The sequence below is a fragment of the Myzus persicae genome, unplaced genomic scaffold (assembly GCF_001856785.1).
Source record: "Myzus persicae strain clone G006 unplaced genomic scaffold, MPER_G0061.0, whole genome shotgun sequence".
In the NCBI taxonomy this organism is placed as follows: Eukaryota; Metazoa; Arthropoda; class Insecta; order Hemiptera; family Aphididae; genus Myzus; species Myzus persicae.
In genome coordinates, this window is record NW_019100703.1 from 70,053 (window position 1) to 88,745 (window position 18,693).

The 18,693-nt window shown below is 27.4% G+C and overlaps 1 protein-coding gene across 1 annotated transcript; it reads right to left on the minus strand.

The window, feature by feature from the left end:
* Positions 1-7,101: 7,101 nt before the first annotated feature.
* On the minus strand, positions 7,102-18,223 carry LOC111042563. The gene is made up of 4 exons (XM_022327215.1): positions 18,070-18,223; positions 13,680-13,886; positions 11,076-11,225; positions 7,102-7,270 (listed from the first exon to the last, which is right to left on the minus strand). Exons 2-4 carry the CDS (start codon positions 13,857-13,859, stop codon positions 7,190-7,192), a joined length of 411 nt encoding a protein of 136 aa, XP_022182907.1. The 5' UTR covers positions 13,860-13,886; positions 18,070-18,223; the 3' UTR covers positions 7,102-7,189.
* Positions 18,224-18,693: the final 470 nt, after the last annotated feature.

Genomic DNA, 18,693 nt, shown 5'->3' on the forward strand with positions numbered 1-18,693 from the left:
TATTCGGTCGTGTCATGTTCCTTTCTCATAAGTCCCAAGTCTGTTTGAAATTTTCTGCCGAGTACAACATACGCTTATACCGTTTTCCGGACAATGATGCATCCTTATAAATTGAATAATTTCGCCAACCTATTATTAGGTTTATTACAGTTTTTGGTTTTTGAAGTTTTCTTAAAATATTTTTGCGTACGGTTGTTAAAATGTTTGTAAATTTCGAAAATTGTTATGGGCAAAGATGTGTACTTAACTATTTACATACCTATAATACGTATATTATAAATAGTCAATAGTTACATAGGTGTTGTACAAAGGCGGTGGTTTTATGATCTGAAAAACAAGTGGAAATAAAATAAACTAGGTACACTGAATCTTGCGTTGTGTGAAGGCTACTTCTTACGAGGACGTCGTACCCGCATGTGTTGTCTCCGTTTTACACACGTATCTACGATATAGCAAAGTATCGTCCACCAGATTTAACAGCGTGCTATTAGTGTTGATAGAGCGAATTGACCAATTATACAATTTAAAGGTAAGAATATTATCTAGGGCCTCACCTAGCCTTTTATTGATATTATTTTTAAGTTAGTAATGACCTTTTTGAAAATACATTTTAAAATGATCATAACTTAATATGCTATGGATAAAAACGTACAGTATAGGTCAGGGATGGCAAATCCATGGTACTCGAGCCCCCGAGGTGTCACGCGAAAAATAATCATATTTTTACTAAAAATAAATAGTTAACAAAGTAATATTATTATAATTGTTTGTACTAAACTAACCTTTTTTATACTAATACATTATTTATTCAATCAAATTACGATAAATTGTTTCTACAATATCGAATATAACAAAATACTTTTCATGGCATGCTCGCAAAAAACAATAAAAAGGTAATTTTTGGGTATGTAGTGTTCAAAAGGTTTGCCACTCCTGGTATAGGTACGAATAATTTATTTAAGACTTAAAGTAATACAGATTGATTTATAATACAATATTTAACTAATAAGATAGTGCAAGGCCGTAACTGGAAATTAATTTCGGGGGGGGGGGGGTTAACCTAACCTAACCCTCCTCCCCAGGTACGGCCATTAAATAGTGTGACCGATCGCGTTTAAGGCGTCTTTTAGGTGGTGGACGCATATGTAAATTGAAATGGATTGAACCTGTTGATTTAAGTAGTGAACCTTGGTGATTATATGATCTTGAATTTATAATTTGGTGGTGTAGATTATTGTTAAGTTGGAACCACATGTATTCGTTATTATTCTAAAGAGGTTATTTTGTAAAATTTGAATTTTTTTATGTTTGTAGCTGAAAAGTTACCGCCGGATAGCCGATAGGACAAAAATAAGTTAGTATTGGACATATTAATATTGAAAATTTTCTGTGTATAACTGATTTTTTGTTTCAGAAGTATTATTAAAAAAATTATTCAATGTATTAAATAATTTTTTTGACGACCATTAAAACGTAATATCAGAATATAACAATTATATGCATATAAATAATAATAAAAGATTATAGCATACATGTCATAAAAAAATAAAACAAATTGTATTAACATTAAAGTAGGTAATTGTATGTAGCTCTATTCCATGATAAAAATTTTTTAAAAATTTGGTTTTCTTAAGGCTTATCTGGTAGGTACACTATTATTTGAAGACAGCGAATTGCTAGGTGATTGTGATGATGGTCATGTGGGCGAATATTTGTAATTGCTGGCCATGTTTGTGTACATACCACAGATATTTCATATAATAATATAATATGTGATACAACATACGGAAGTGTTAGAGTGCCGTTCAAAATGTTTTTTCAATATTTGTTGTTATTACAATTAATATATTTTTTTATTGATTGTAATTGCTGTATGTGTACCTAAGCCACTGTTACGAAATATATTTTTTTGGCTTAGGACACGAGCCACGAGATGTGGTGAACAATAATGCGTGTAACGATTTAATAACATTGTTAGGTCGTGTTTAATGGGTTAAGCCAGAGGTATTCAAACTTTTTCATCACACGGCTCCTTTAAATCTTCAGAAAATATTGACGGCTCCCAAATTATAAATGACAAAAAAATCAATGTTTATATGAATGTAATTTATATTTTAAAATTTATTTTTATTATTTATTTACCATATAACATAAATAAAAAAATTAAAGCTAAATTTAGCGAATGATTGTTGTAGACAATTCAACGTTTCCCAACCGGTGTGCCTCAATGATAATAGTAAACATTTTTCTTAAAAATATTTATTGGTTTTTAATTATACTACGCGGCTCCCTTCGACAACTCCCACGACGCCCCTGGGAGCCGCGACGCACAGTTTGAATACCTCTGGGTTAAGGAGGTAGATTTCGCAAATTTTGAACCGCGTAGCTGAAAACCGTTAATTACCAAAATAATAATTACTTGCTGTACGGTGTCAGTTACATAATATGAAGATTTAGGCACATTGCACATAAATATTTTCAATAAAAGAGAGATAATTTGAGAATTTATAATACATAATAATATTTATATGAAAATCGAACGTCTATTATACGCTGGGTGTTTTATTAAATAACGGAGCAATTATTATTATGATATTTTGTAAGCGTAAACTTATGCTAGAAATTCGCTAAGTTAAACCGATTTAAAATTATCCCACCATCATCTCGCATCGAGATAATGAGCCATATCATATTATGGTCCAAACATCCCGGTGAGTTTTTTTTTCACACCGGTTTAGCCCAGAGAAATTTCTAGATGGAATATAGCTTGATGCCCCGGTTTATAAGGGTACTTTCTGAAAATAATATTATTTCATAGGTACAATACTAGGTGGGTACTAAAGCTAATGTATCGGTGGTGGCGCCAGAAATTTTATCTTGGGAGGGGGGGGGCCCATTGGTGGCCTTTGAAAATTTGGTAGGGCCAAAAAAAGTCCTAATCCGTGATCTTTTTCCCATTCATAGGCTCAGTATAAGGTAGGGTAATGATTGTGTTGCATATACTAAGTTCTTACATAATTATTGTTTTTCATTTTAATTGATAATCATATAGGTATAGGTATATTATTTAATTTAAGACAAATTTACAAACTACTAATGTATAATTTTTACATTTGTAGTTTTTAGTGTATATTTTATTACTAAAATAACTTTTGGATAACCTGAATATGGCTTACCAATCAATTATTGTGATGATAATATTACAAAAAAAAAATGTCATAAAATTGTTTTGTTTTTCTGACTAGTTAAGTGTTGTGAAATTTCTACTTTTGACCCCCTTCAGAACAAATCCAAAATTCATTGCCAGAAACCTCTCTGAAAATGGACGGTTGAAAATTTTTTTCAGAAAAAGTGTATTCAACCAAAAAAACATATCATTGGAAACCGCTCCACTCAAAATCTAAAAAATATAATAGTTCTTTAGCGAAGAGCTAGTTTAGAATCGTACTATATACCTAACCGAATTTTATACCTAGTAATCATTTTTGTAGAAAGGATTTTCCTTAGTAATCGAAGGGATTCATTGTAAGCTTATTGGACTGTAAGATAAAATACAATCTGGTGGTATTTTTGTTTTTTTTATAAGCTTATAATACATAGTTTAGTATGCTTTCATAGTGTGAACATAGAAGTTATGTACGTATTGTATGTATTTGGTAAAAAATAGCTTTTCTTCAAAGATAATTGACTATTTCAGTCCATTTTTTTTAAGGAATAAATACGATTTTGATTGATTATTTGTAGTACTGTTTTATGGATTTCTCCACATGCCATTGAATTTATATTTAACACATCCATTACACTAACTCAATGACGGCGAGATTCACTCGTAAACTATACTGCGTAGGTTATATAAGATGTAACAGCAAAAGCAATTTACTAGGTTTTTTATGTTTCATTTCTGATTTTTATTTTTTTAAATATTATAGTTGTGTAGCCGGTACTTATAAAATCGTTATAAAAATGTTTAGCTTAAATAAAAGTCAAACATAGTATAGTGTAGTTCTATACCTACTCAAAAATCAAAACATAAAAACAAATTGTTCCTTTTCTATCGGTTTAATTAAGTAAAAAACGATAGTAGTGGCGTACACAAAAAGTTTCAATGGGAGGGGTTGTGTAAAAAAATATTATATGTATATTTCAAAATGTTTTTTAAATTTAATAAATTTTTATCCATCTATACATGTATGGTAAACAAATATTAAGGGAGCGGATTGAATACTAAACCCATTTATGTATGCCATTGAACTATAGTACCTATATAAAATATTTTACTGTACAGTTTACACATTTAAATATTAAAGTAATGACGAACGCCAAAAAATAGTAAATGATTTAGGTAATTATTATTATTAATTTTTTTTATACTAATAGTCATTAGTGGAGATGTATTCATTTGTTTCTAAACAATTTATCATCATAACAACTTTTATTATTACTATACCCGATGTTTTGCCAATTATTATTTATCCTCAGTCAATTTATTCAAATTCTGATTTTTTAAATTTTTAAGTATAGTTCAGAAAGAGAACCACATTTAATTAATATTAATCTATAAACAATAAACATCTTATAACTTGCAAAAACTGTCCAAAGTATAATGATTATTAATTATTATTATACTATTATATTATATTATGCAGTGGTCGAAGTGGCTCAAAATAAGTGGAGGGATGGAAAATGTGAACTATAAAATGTGAAAGAATGTCATCCTACAGTGTCCTCTACCCACTTCGACCACTGATATTGTACTACAAAAAGTCCCGTGAGGATTTACTCATTGCGATATCTCCTGAAATAGGTAATGTAGATATCATAATTCTGGTTTTTTTTTTATTAAGACTCACAGAGATGAGCACTACAAATAATTCATGTTTTAATTTTTTTTTATGTTCGGTAAAAAAGTTAAAAAATATATTTTTTTATTAATTATTTTAACATTTATTTGTAGAGTTAATTTTTCTGAAAATATTGACGTTTCAACATTTTAATTTTATTAATCTCCTGATTTTTATTCAATTTTTTAGTTAATGAGCAAAACAGCAAAAAACGGTTTTTGTACGCGCGCCGAGCCCCTTTACGGCTAATGGGTATATATCCTCACATGACACCTTGGATAGTTGGATTACTAAATTAAATATTGCATCTATTGTATAAGTTGTAATAGCTATTTAAATAATTATCTAGTGCAGTGTTTAAGTAAAAATATTTTTCAGGACTATTATCCTTATAGTTTATACTGTTTATAGTATATATATTTAAATAACTTTGAAACTACTTGTTCGAATTTTAATTGAGACAACATAATTTTCCAAAAAATTATCCGTATTGTTTAATTGTCAATTTACAAGGGAAAAGGCGACTCATTTAAAACAAAGTTGTCAGTTAGTATCACCACAGGAGTTGAGTAGGGGGCACTTACTTCTAAAATGGTAAGTATAACAATGCCTATCTCTAAATATTTCAAAATTTGGCTCTTAAGTATTTTTCAAAATTTCCAAAAATCACAATCTAAATAAATTCATTATTTAGGGAAGTAATGGAGGTGAACATGCTTGGAAAATCATCCTGTGTATAAAAACATAATGCCTGAATATAAACTTAAAGAACGGCATGCCATAGTGTACGTTCATTAAATTGTTATTTAATTTTTTACATAATGTGAAGAGAACAAAATTAATAAATTCTTAGAATTTAAGTATTCTCTTATTGTACTAAGTATGCTTATTGTTGTAAAAAATTATTCTTTTGTTTTTATTTTTAAATATATTTTCAACCCCAAACAGTGAGACTATACTGGTAATTATTAGTGAAACTTTTAAACTATACAAATATTTTTTCAATTTTATTTACCTATATCATTTATAAGAAAAGTTTTATAAATATTTATTCAATTGAAACAGTAGGTATAGCAACTAGCAATATAAGTACTTATATAAGTACGACATACCATACATATTACATACACATAACACTTAAAACATTTATGACTTTACAATTTTACATGATCATGGGAGGTATTTATGAATTTTATCGTAACTATTTATTATAATACTGTTCAACTAGGCGTATTTTTATTTTATTTTAGAAATTCAAAATTGTATAATTTTCTATACTTGTAGATAGTTAATACTATAATCATACTACGAATATTAAAATGAAAAATATTTATTGTGATAAAATTATTTTAAGTAATTCAGTTTTATAGCTGTGTAAAATGGGAATTTGAATTTGAATTCGCGTAGCTTAGGCAATTTTAATTTTTAATAATAGTAAATAGTAATTTTGTTATATTCAACTTAATTATTAATAACTATCGGGTTATTAAACTTTTTTCGCATCATTACAGCATACCTACAGGTCTTAGATAAAGGGTACCTCTATATGTTTGTTTTTGAATCCATTAATTTAATAGGATAAATAGATAGGTAATGTGGTAATCCTATAACCTCTTACCAATGTATCATTGTTTGACTTGGTGCGAGCCACTTGTATTAAAACGTACTAATGTAATAATATACTATATACAGAAGTATGGATTATACTTGACTACATCTAATGTAGATGTAGACTATTGAATGAGTTTTCGTTAATGTACCTACTGACAACGCGGGATTATTATTTTTTAAATTACTTTCCTGAAGTAAAATCGGAATTCCAATTCCATTTGAATGTTAAAATTTAATATTAGGGGTTTAAATATTTTTAATTTTTACCAAATAGTTTATACAATGGCATAGGTGAAAATTCCCAAACAATATTGCGATGTAAGTACATGTATGCATTTAATATTTTAATATAATATTATATCCAATCTATCCGTCTCTCTATACTCTATAGGGTATATAGCACTATAATGTTTAAGGTATAAAAAAGTTATATAATATATCATAGTATTTTTAATACTCGTGTTCATACAATTTATAATGAATTTTAATATCATTTCTCAAACAATACAACCGCCTTACGGATTTTAACATAATCAATTTATTGTGATTAATGAATATATTTAATTATGAGTATATATTTAATTTTAGAACCTAATATTATATTCAGTACGGCCAGTACCTATTATAATTGATGAAAAAAACAAGCATATGAAGATGAGGGCGGTATAATATTCTCAACTGACATTGATTATGATAAAAAAAAAAAAATTATAAATAGTTTACAGATTTTATTTCATCTATTTAAAACAGGACACAGCGTTGAAATAACACCTCCAGTATAATCGTCCTTTTTGTTGATTTCGTCTCTGTAGTTCCATCTGTAAATAAACATAATAAAAAAGTTAACATTTCATTATACAATATAAAAGTTTTTTTATAAGATTTATAATTAAGTCGTACCATTTAATGAAAAAATTTAATAAAAATTAAATTTAGTTAATGCTTAATATAAATAAAACTATTCACTATAAATAACTAATGAGATTAATTTTACATAATGAGAGACGGGGTTTTATTTCATATCCACTAGTGGATACAATATACTGAATATTATACAGCTTTAGATAATATTATAATTCATTGCAATATGCTTTAAAATATTATATCATAAAATCGAATAAAAATAGTGTAAATGTTGTTACTCTAATTTTATTTTTTTAGTTTTTATCTGTATAAAAGTTTATTTTTACTTTTTAGGTAAACATATTTTATTGTAATTTTTAGTACACTCCTGCAATAAATTGTATCCATACATTTTTTACTGCAAACCCGTATAAGCCCGCCGCCTCCGTATGCAATATATATTAGTTATTACTTATATAATTTCACTCTGTATTTATTTTCAATATTTATTCATACTATAGGTTTCTATAATGCATATCAGTTGTTTATATGCACACAATATATATAATATATGCATTTACAATTAATTAAATTATATTATTTAATTGGACATTCCGTATTTCATACATTTTATTGCATAGCTTATTTTTGACAATTGTCTTATCATAGGCCACAAACCATGATCAAATATCCAAATGTATCATATAAATTGGTTAATTATAAAAATAAAATAAGTAGAAGTATCAAAGAACACTCATTTTCTTAACAAAATAATAAAATAAAAATTTACTGATATTATTTTGTTTTATCATTCAAAATATAATCGATATAAATTACCACTTTATGTTGATTAAATATTGATCAAATGCGAACAGTTCAAAGTTTAAATAATACAAGAAACGCAGTTTGATCGTGAAATATAGGGCCCAGAATTCAGAATAAATAATAATACATTTTGAATACTGAATATTTCAGTTTTTAGTTAGGTACTTTAATATTATATCAAATTTAAAGGCATTAGTTAGATAAATTGATTGTAATATTATTATATATAGAATCATATATAATACGAGTACATTTTTAAGTTTAAAATAAAAAATATTTGTTATATTTTATATATAGGGCAATAATAACAACCAAAGGCCTTTCATTAAAATATTTAAGGAATTTCTTCCAGAAAGGCTAACACCAAATGTCCAAAGAATAGTATATTATGGCATTTTTTGATCTACAGAGAGCAGGTTAGGTTATTTTTTTTACAAAAAATACATTACCGAAATACCACCTAATCTTTTGACTTTTGTTTTGAAAATATAATTTTTTTAAAAGATTTGAATGCATTAAGAAGTTTATTTTGCAATTGTTGAAGACTGTGTTTTCGATTAAATTACCATTATTTGGGACATGTGGAAAATATAGGAAAAACACGATTATTTATTTTTTTCAGAAGTTTTTCACTGAAATAAAAAAGTAATGCAACAGTTTGTTATGTAAGTAGTTTTAGTCAAAAAAAAAAAAAATAATAATAATAATAATAATAAAATAATTGTACGATTAAGACTACGAATTACGAAAAGTATCTAAATAGGAACATCGTAGTATCGAACATATAACTAAATTCAACGTATTTCTAAATTATTTTTATTGTTTAGAATACTTATTACTCATATTTATATATTTATTTTATTTTGGTTTTAATATCAAACTAATATAATATATTATACAAGAAAACCATCGTATTTATGTATTTGTAGCTAAAATCAATTTATTGTAAATATTATTTGATGATGCAAATTAAATAAACAAATAAAATAAATATTTATTTTGTTGTAAGTTAATAGCCTATATTTGTTGATCCTGTACTACTAATAATAAAAAAATATATTGTTATAGGTACACTGCATGAGTTTAATTTTTTATCTTTATTGAGATTTATTATTTTTTTTTATTTGGTTTTTCAAAATTAGTGTAGTAAATTGCTTCAGATTACCAACGAAGGTGTTTCGTTTCGTTTTGCCTTTATTAAATTTTATGCCATACGAGTATAATACGACAACAGCTATTCTAATTTATTAATAAATAAAATTGATAATAAATTTAAATTACAAGTACCTATTATACTTAATTGTTACTAGAACTTTACAAATATTTTAAGCATAGCTTTTGAAAAGAGTTGATTTCTTAGAGTTTTAAAATAAGAAAATTTGGTATGTATTCAAGATATTGCCTATTTAAGGCGCCGTATCAAAAAAAAATGCCTACACTTGTTTACAATTATGTTTTTATCTTACATTTAACAAACTAAAATTTGTTAAGTTGTTTAGAAGAAGATAATTTTATATTAAATAAAATATTTTGTTTTAAAAATTAAAATGCATTTTGTTAAATTTATCTTTATACATTTTTAAAGTATACATTCATTGTAAATATCAGATTTCTGATGAAATTGATACCAGATAATAATTAAAACACTGAAAACCTAATATTTCAATATGGACTAGAAATTAATTTAACTAAAAATAATTAATATTTAATTTAACTTATAAAGTCGTTCATATATTTTATAGCTTACAAATATACAATATCCAAATATACATGATTAAATTGAATTTTATTTGCTTAAAAGATGTTTGAGCTTCTAAATTGTATCTCTATAAGATAATAAATTAGTAACTTGTAGGTGGATAGGTATCTAAATATTTATATAGAGTAGTTCACCAAGCATAGTCACTCCCGTTTTTTCTTAAAAAATGCAGTTATTCAAAATGTGATTTTTTGATATTTTATTATGTAAGGAGGTACTTAAAGATCATATTTTCATATTTTCGAGATTTTTTGTAATACTTAAGGAGTGGAGATATAAACTTTAGGTTTTTCAAATGAGAACCCCTATTTTCAACTGTAAATTATTCAGTGGATTATTTTTTCTGTTTTTGAGTTATTTAACTTTGTGTTCTAACGATAAAAGGTCCATAGATAAATGGTTAATGGGCATATTAAGTATCAGGGCTATGGTGATTTGAAATTTTTAGTCATTAATATTTATTCATCGACTTTAATAATTTGTCAAGAATAATAAATACTAGTTTCAATTTTATATCTACTTTGTATTTTTGTAAAATAATTTGTAAGGACTATTATTCAAGGTACAAACGTTTTAATAACTAAAAATCTACTCAGTCCAATTTTCAATAAGCCATTAGGTGCATCAACATTTTCAAGAAAAATCATCCATAAAATTATTTACAGTAAAAAAGGACATGTTCTCATTTGAAAACCTGAAGTTTGAGTCTGGTGGCGTTACATACTCCCTAAGTAGTACAAACGAATTCAAGTATTTGAAAAAAATTATCTGAGTATGTTTAAAAATTCCAAAAATCAAAATTTGAATTATCCATATAAGTATAATATTATATTCATTAAATATTACCTAATTAAAAAAATTGATAGTGATTTCTTGTATAAACAATAAACATTAAAACTTACAAAATTATTAATTCTTAAACTAATGGCATGTGTTCAAAATATTATTACGTTAATTTATAGCCTATTAACAATACCAATATTAATTTGTCATAGAGATTTATGGATGATATGGGCTCCACATAAAATACAGAGGTTCAAAGTTTAGGCAATATTGTGTATTACTCAATGATATTTCTAATTTTCGTGTGGATAAATATAAAATAACTGAAATCTTACGAAAATATCAGAATTAATTAAAATTCACTCTGATATTATATTATGAATAAATAATATTAAACTAGTGAAGTTACTCACTCCTGGGCTTGGTCTAGGAGCTCCACTAATTGGAATTGATCTTTCTGGGTAGTATCCTTTCATATTTCCAGAATTATTTCCATCTACAGCTTTTTGTAATGCCACCATCAGTCTATCCAGCAACATTGCAGTCCTTTTTGGCACAATCACCTGTATAATGACCACATAATATTGTTTAAAAATAAATTGATAATTATGAAAATTTCAAGGGATTGTGACTATAATGTAATCCACAAACAATTGTCGAATCTGTTTTACTACAGGTAAATACTACCGACAATAGGTGGTTTTTATTTCATATAAATGGCTTTAAATTAAGAAAGTCGTCGTCAAGCATATAGTATCTCTACATAAGTTAATGTTTAATCGTATGGATAAATAATTACAATCTCTATTATTTTATTACGAAGAGTTAATTTGTTTTCATTTTGGTTTAGTTTCTCCGTACTCGTATTCGTATGAGGACATTTTAAATTATTATACTTCAAGTAGGTATTCCAACAAAAATTCAAAAATGTACCCATATAGGTATATAGGTACGTATATGTATAATGTATATATGTATATTTGTATATTTGTGTAGTTGCGTAGACATAAATAAAGGCATTTTTTTGAACAAAAAGGAGGATATTATAGAGTACCTACATTATATTTGCACATATTGAATAATATCAACATATTGTGAGTTCTTAGAACATGGCCTGGAAGTACAAAGTAGTACAACAATTTGGTAGGAGAAAAAGTTTTACGAAGTTTTAAAGAATATTTTTGTTATGAAAATTGGTTTGGTTATTGTAAATGATTACACGGTTTTTTGAAATAGTTTGTCAATTATTTTTTGTGATTTTTATTTTAATAATAAATATATATGAAAAATCGATTTCTATTTTACCATACGGGGCGTGCTCACCCAGGGGATGAGGAAGTCACACCTCCCCCCCCCCCCCTTTGGCTTGTTTTTGTCATAAAATATATGATAAAGCAATGAATGTGTATGTAACGGGTGTGAGACCCGTAATTCATATCCCCCCTTCCAAATGAGCTGAGCACGCCACTGGTACTAAAGGACAAAATAAGCAATATTGTGTTTTAGAAATTTGAACAAACAAAATTGTCAGTGTCGGTCAGGTGGAGTGGTCTGGTGCGGGTGGCGGGGTAGGGCGCTTAAAGATTTAGCTTGTGGTACAAACATTTGTAAATTATAGACTCTGACATATATAATACAACAGATACGTCATTATAATATTTATAAACGATATAATAATATACTTTATCGAATTGACCATAAGCAATTTATTTAAATTACAGTTGTGTATAAGGGATGTCCAACTACACTGTTTTCAATAAGGTTGGCGCTCACCTATATGTATACTCGACCAGTTAAATTTGAATAATTCATATAAAATCAGCGATTACTTTAAGTGGTAGTCGTTTTGACTTGCACATAAATGCAGTGTCTTCGCGCAGACACTACCCATATATATATAAATGTATAATGTCTAATATCGGCATGAGATTTACAACATTTTGTTTTATTTGTAAATACCTACAATGAGATTTTCCTAGCTCGGTCTGTATGATACATTATATATATATTCAGTGATGCCAATAAGCACATGTTTAGCGTGGCTATAACGGCGACAAACGAAATGATCCTGAAAATAATAACGTAGTCACATAATTATACTATCATCGTCGCATTCAGACATAAATTATTTTATATTTTCGTTGCTGACATTGTGCCTGGATGTATTGAATAGCGTGTACCTACCTATATAATATTATGTCCTATGTCCACGGTTTTTCGGGCATATCGAAAACTCCACGCGACTCACGTGTCTTGCGCATAATAAATATAATAATAGTAACAACTATTGTCATATTACATTGTTTGTTTTCACGCGCCGGCCGTACGCCGACGCGTCTGGCCTTGTACAAATAGCGTATGGACAACCATCTCGCAGCGGTTCTAAATTCTAATATAATCATCGAGAAGAGCGTCGGCAATAAAAACTGTAAGGCGACATTTCATTGAAAATGACCAGGACGTCGGCGTATACATTATGTTATCGATGTGCGAAACTTCGTTTTATTGACCGCAGTTTATTTCGTTTCAAAAATTTTAATCACGGCGGCCGTAAATAAATTTATACCTGTGCAACGTCACGTGTATATAATATCATACGTATATACCACGTATACGGTATACGTTATACATACCACATATCTGTACCGAGGTACATTTTTATCATGGTAACACGCGATAATAGTGTACGTAATACCAATATAATATGGGCATCACGAACTAAGTTCTCAGTTCGTGATGTACGGTTGGGCGCCTAAGCACACGGTTAGGTCGGATGGGGTTGGCCTGTTCGCCGTATATACTCCGTGTGTAGACGGTGTTCAAAATTGTCTCGTTATTCACCGAGGAATTAAATTGGTAATACTGTTTGGGCAAAACGATTTCACTATAATATACGCATAGTCATCGATGACCACACTTTATAACTACCTACGGATCGCTCGGCAAAGTAGTCAAAATATATTTTTCAACCACTTGGTATACTATTGTGGTAACGAATTATATGGCGATGTACCGACCGGGTATTCGTCGAATTCGACCGACACGTTCTTTTCGCTGTTCGGTGGCTGGTCCTCTGGCGTCCGTTTGTCGTATCTGAGTAACGTGAAGGGGTCCAATGGTTTTTGAAACATCGAATCGCACAAAGCGACCATGCACAGCGATATCAAAAATAAAACTATTTTATTCCATAGAACCATGCTGACGATTATTTTGTTAAAATCCACCTGAAAGCCAATGTAAAGATAATATTTTACTTAACGTGCCTATTTGGGTACTTATCGCAATGTGACAAACCCTATGAAACCGTATGTATGATGACTTATATTATATTATTTACATCTGTGAGAGAAATGTGTGACGTTAAAATTTTAAAATAAAAACGGGTCGAAGTCGGGTTGCGTAAAAAATTTAATAATTGAACGGTTGACTAAAATCGAATCGAATTGGTTACTAACTACTAAATCATGTTATAATGACCATTAACTCACTATTGTTTACGCAACCCGAATGTGCGTTAAGTTCATACAAAAATTGTCTTCGATTGGTACAATAACCTTTTAAGAAGGTATGTCACCACACACACACACACACACACACACACACACACACTCTTAATAAATATTATTTAAATATTTAATACACATTTAATATTCTACTACATATACATTTATATTCTAGGTATAGTTATCAACATTACTTTAATAGTATAATTTTAATATACCCAGAAAGTAATAATAAATTAAGAAAAAACTAATGCGACAATACTATAAAAGTATGAAATACACTAATGGTTGTCACATATATCTTAGGATTAAATTATATTTTTAGATTTTCTTATACCCTTTTTACACATTTAAAATTATTTTATTTTATGTTGACAAGTTATTACTTATTAATATATATATATATATTTATACATTCAATATTTCGCTTGAAAATTTAACTCGCATAGAACTAATAGTATAACATTCATCTTCTTCAAGTGAGATACTTATTATAATATTTAAAACAATGAGTTCTATAAGAAAGAATTTCTGATTTATTATCCTTTTTTTTTTTTTTTTATTTTAACATATATTTACAATCTATTTTACCATAATCAGTAAGTATGATGACAAAGTTTATATGACATTATGAAATATTCGAATAGGAAGACCCTCAGTAGTGTCACCTGACCAGAGATTAAATTTATTATCCTATTATGTATTTAAAATATTGTATCTTTTTATAAGTATGATTATTATTTATTAAGTTATTAAGACAACTACCTATTTTTTCATTTTAAATTATTATTATAATCAATACTGATTATAGGGAATAAATAATGAATATGCAATATATGTTTGTATAAATCTTTCAACTTCCATAAATATAAACATAGACAAATGTTGAAATATTTTACACACTATAAGAACTTCAAAATTCGAACTGTTGCTTGTTTGTAAATTACATTTAGAGAGTTGACCTGATGTGATAGGGATGTGCAGTTATAATCTCACGCTTATAATTTATCATTACGTAATCCATAGAAGTCTCTAAGAAAAGCTTTTTGAAAGAGATTTTTTTATGAGAAAAGAAATAAGAGCTGACGGTTTTTAAAACTTCGAAAATAATTTAATCCGATATAGCTTCTCTTATTTACTTAGTGTCTAAAACGATTATATTTTTTACTGTTAAATAAAAATTCATTGTTAACTCTACAACTGTTACCTACTGTTGATGTTTTATTTATTTTATATTAATAGCAGGTTATGGACTATGACTCCGACAACACTAAAATGTTAATATATACCTATATATATTATGGATTTCCGTGGATATTATTCAATAACTGGAATGGGATCTTGGTTATGCGAGTACTAATAGTTTTGTACTTGAAATGTTGGATACGGTTATGTATATTGTGTCTTTCGATAATCCCCATAACGACCATTACAGACTTACAGTTGCAAGATCCGAGAGGGTTTAAAAACGCAACACAACTTACTATTCTATCAAAAAATAGCACTGTATGTCTGTATCTATAGTTCATAGTTAGCGGATTGTATTGAACAATAAAAGTTCAAAATATATGGTACAGCTGGTATGCAGTATTACCACCACATAATAATTGATTATTAACCAAACCTACTATAAATATATGTCGTACATATAGCATAAAAAGTAAAAAAATATATATATAATTTATTCTATAATATTTAAGATGTTTCAATAATATGTATTAATATTTAACTTGTTTACTTTGTAAACTTAACTGGGGGCTATTTTTTATATTTTGTTGAAACATTTTTGTATATGAATTGAATATACTCGACTAATTATAGCACTCAAGATCAGTTAAACTTTGTTTTAAGACTTATATAAATATATAGTACAAGAAAAGTAAAACGAAAAGTATTATCTTCCAGTGCTTACCAATATAAAATTATATACAACAAAAAAAATATTGTCATAAAAATAATAATAATTAATAAAAAAAAACCACAAATAAGCATTATTATAAGTGTAATTATAATATTAACGCAATATTGTGGTTAATAATCTAATCAGATTATCGAAGTTTCGTAAACATAACAAATGAAAGTAGGTAAAATAAAATAATAGGTACACAAACATATTATCAGTGAACTAGGGGTGAGTATGTTTTTTTTTAAAACACATTTTCGGAAACTGTGTACTTACTAATAATAGGCAAGTAGTCAAAATATTAGAATAAAAAAATAAAATTTTCTGCTCAAGTAATTTTATTGGAAAAAAATTTAAATTACCAGGTGTACATAATAAACACATTAAGTATAAGTACCTACCTAGGTAGGTACCATTCGAAAATGATAGTAGGAACCTGGAACACACTGCATTACAATGTACCTAACATTATTTTGTATTATAATTTAATTCTTCCATTGATACACATATCGTTGTATGTACTATTATACACTAATAAATAATTAATTAGCTATACATCATTATTGTATATAAAAACAATATATATTACCTATGCAATATATTTGTGCTAAATAGGTATGTGTGCAATTGTAATTTGTGATCATTTTACAATGAAACAACAATAACATTTAATTCAAAATTGATTAATATTTCTGTATTAACTGATATTTTGTACTTATATTTAAATCATTATAATTAAATATTTAACCTTGTAAATTTATTTATTTTTTTATTGTTTACGAGGAAGCATTTATATTAATATCAACAATTTCGGCAATAGACGTCGTTTTAACCTTAAATATTAAAATGAACAGGATAGAAATTTAATATAATGTTGATATTATTAATTCTAAATAGTTTTAGTTTTAATAAACATTTTTTTTATTTATTTAATATAATGGAGTTTTATTACCATAGCTACGGAGACCGGGGTACTTATTTGTTATTAATTTAAGTAATGAGAAATGTGGTTAACGTTTATTCGACCAGTTCTATTTTGACATGGGTCGTTGGTGCACTTTTTTTTGCTTTAAACGTTCTTTATTAAAATATTAAAATGTTACATTCTTAAAAAAAAAAAAAACAAAATCCATTTGTGTATGACTGTATGAAATCGGCGATTATCGATACGTATATTCTAATACAATAACTTGAAATATTAAAATGTAAATTGTTAATATTATTTTTACATAAGCAAAAACGAAAATATACTTAAAATGTATACATTTTTGTAAGTACTTTCTAGGAGTTTCTCTGATGTATTTGCTTGTATCTACTATTAAAATACATTGCTCTTTGTAAATAGTTCCACTTCACCACTCGAAAAAACATACTTGAAATCATGTTATTTTTGTGTATACGCGTATTTGAAATGTAATAAATGTCAAATATTTTTTCAGTAAATTAATTTTTGAAATTATATTACCAACACATTAATTGATATTAACACTACCGTAGAATTAACAAGGAATATTATGCCTAATAATAATGACTTGTATTATTTTAAAACAAACATAAAACTAAGAATGAAAAAAGTTTGATTACTTACAGGTAATTTATATATTACACAGATCGTTAAATTTAATATAATCGTGGATTCCTACATTAAGTCTAAATATAGTTGACGTATTAAATGTATTTGATGTTTAAAAAAAATTAATATTTCTTGAATCATTTCATCGTATGTAGTTTGTAAGCGCGTCTGCGTGAATTAATACGAACATATTTCACTTGTATACGCATTGCTTATTTATTATTTAAGTTTTGTAAAATGGTTATAATAATACTTGATAATACAAACAAGCACGATAATATCGATATCGATGCATATATAATACACGGGGATTTATTTTAACTATCGCAGTGATATAAACACGGATTAATAATGCACAGAAATAGACTATGCGTTTCGTCAATATATTATTTATTAAAAACGTTAATATCATGTGGATGTGTACTAACCTTGTCGAATAATAATGAGTTTATACAACTGCATTGGTGTGCAACTAGAAAATGTATGATCGGTTGCCGGATAAATATTCGTTTGTAGTGCAATGATTCGAAAGCCGCAAAACTCACCAACACACGAGACTATAAACAAGTGATTCTTCAGGATCCAAGTTGCGGCGCCACCTACTTACGTCAACTATTTAAACGCCCTCCTTATATTTGCCTCACCGTAGCCCCCCATAATAGTTTGCTCACGAAACGAACGACCGACTGTGTTTTCTGCAACTTTATTATTATTAAAAAAAAAAATAAATAATGTTATTGTTATTTTTTTGTCGATGCCCAAATTTTAACGCGTTTTAAAAGCACTATATATTATAGTGAGAGGTACCATGCATACACCGCGTATTTACCACCATAACAATTTTCGAGTAAAAAAAGAAATACAACCGCAAACATTTGTTGATCGAGGCAGTGTTGACATTAAACATTCAGTTTCATATTTTTGATTTCAGTTTATTTTTAATACTATTAATACTCTTATAACTCGTTTTATTCATACGTTCTAAATCATAAATTCCTGTGTTTATTACACTGCATTATCTGTGCATAAAAATGGTCTCAAATTGTTAAAAA

What these genes read in the sequence shown, in the direction of transcription:
- LOC111042563 (XM_022327215.1), bottom strand. Translation starts at nt 13,859, where the DNA reads ATGGTTCTATGGAATAAAATAGTTTTATTTTTGATATCGCTGTGCATG. An exon ending in TCGAATTCGACGAATACCCG is followed by an intron (nt 11,226 to 13,679) that starts GTCGGTACATCG and finishes GTCATTATACAG; the next exon opens with GTGATTGTGCCAAAAAGGAC. An exon ending in CTCCTAGACCAAGCCCAGGA is followed by an intron (nt 7,271 to 11,075) that starts GTGAGTAACTTC and finishes GTTTATTTACAG; the next exon opens with ATGGAACTACAGAGACGAAA.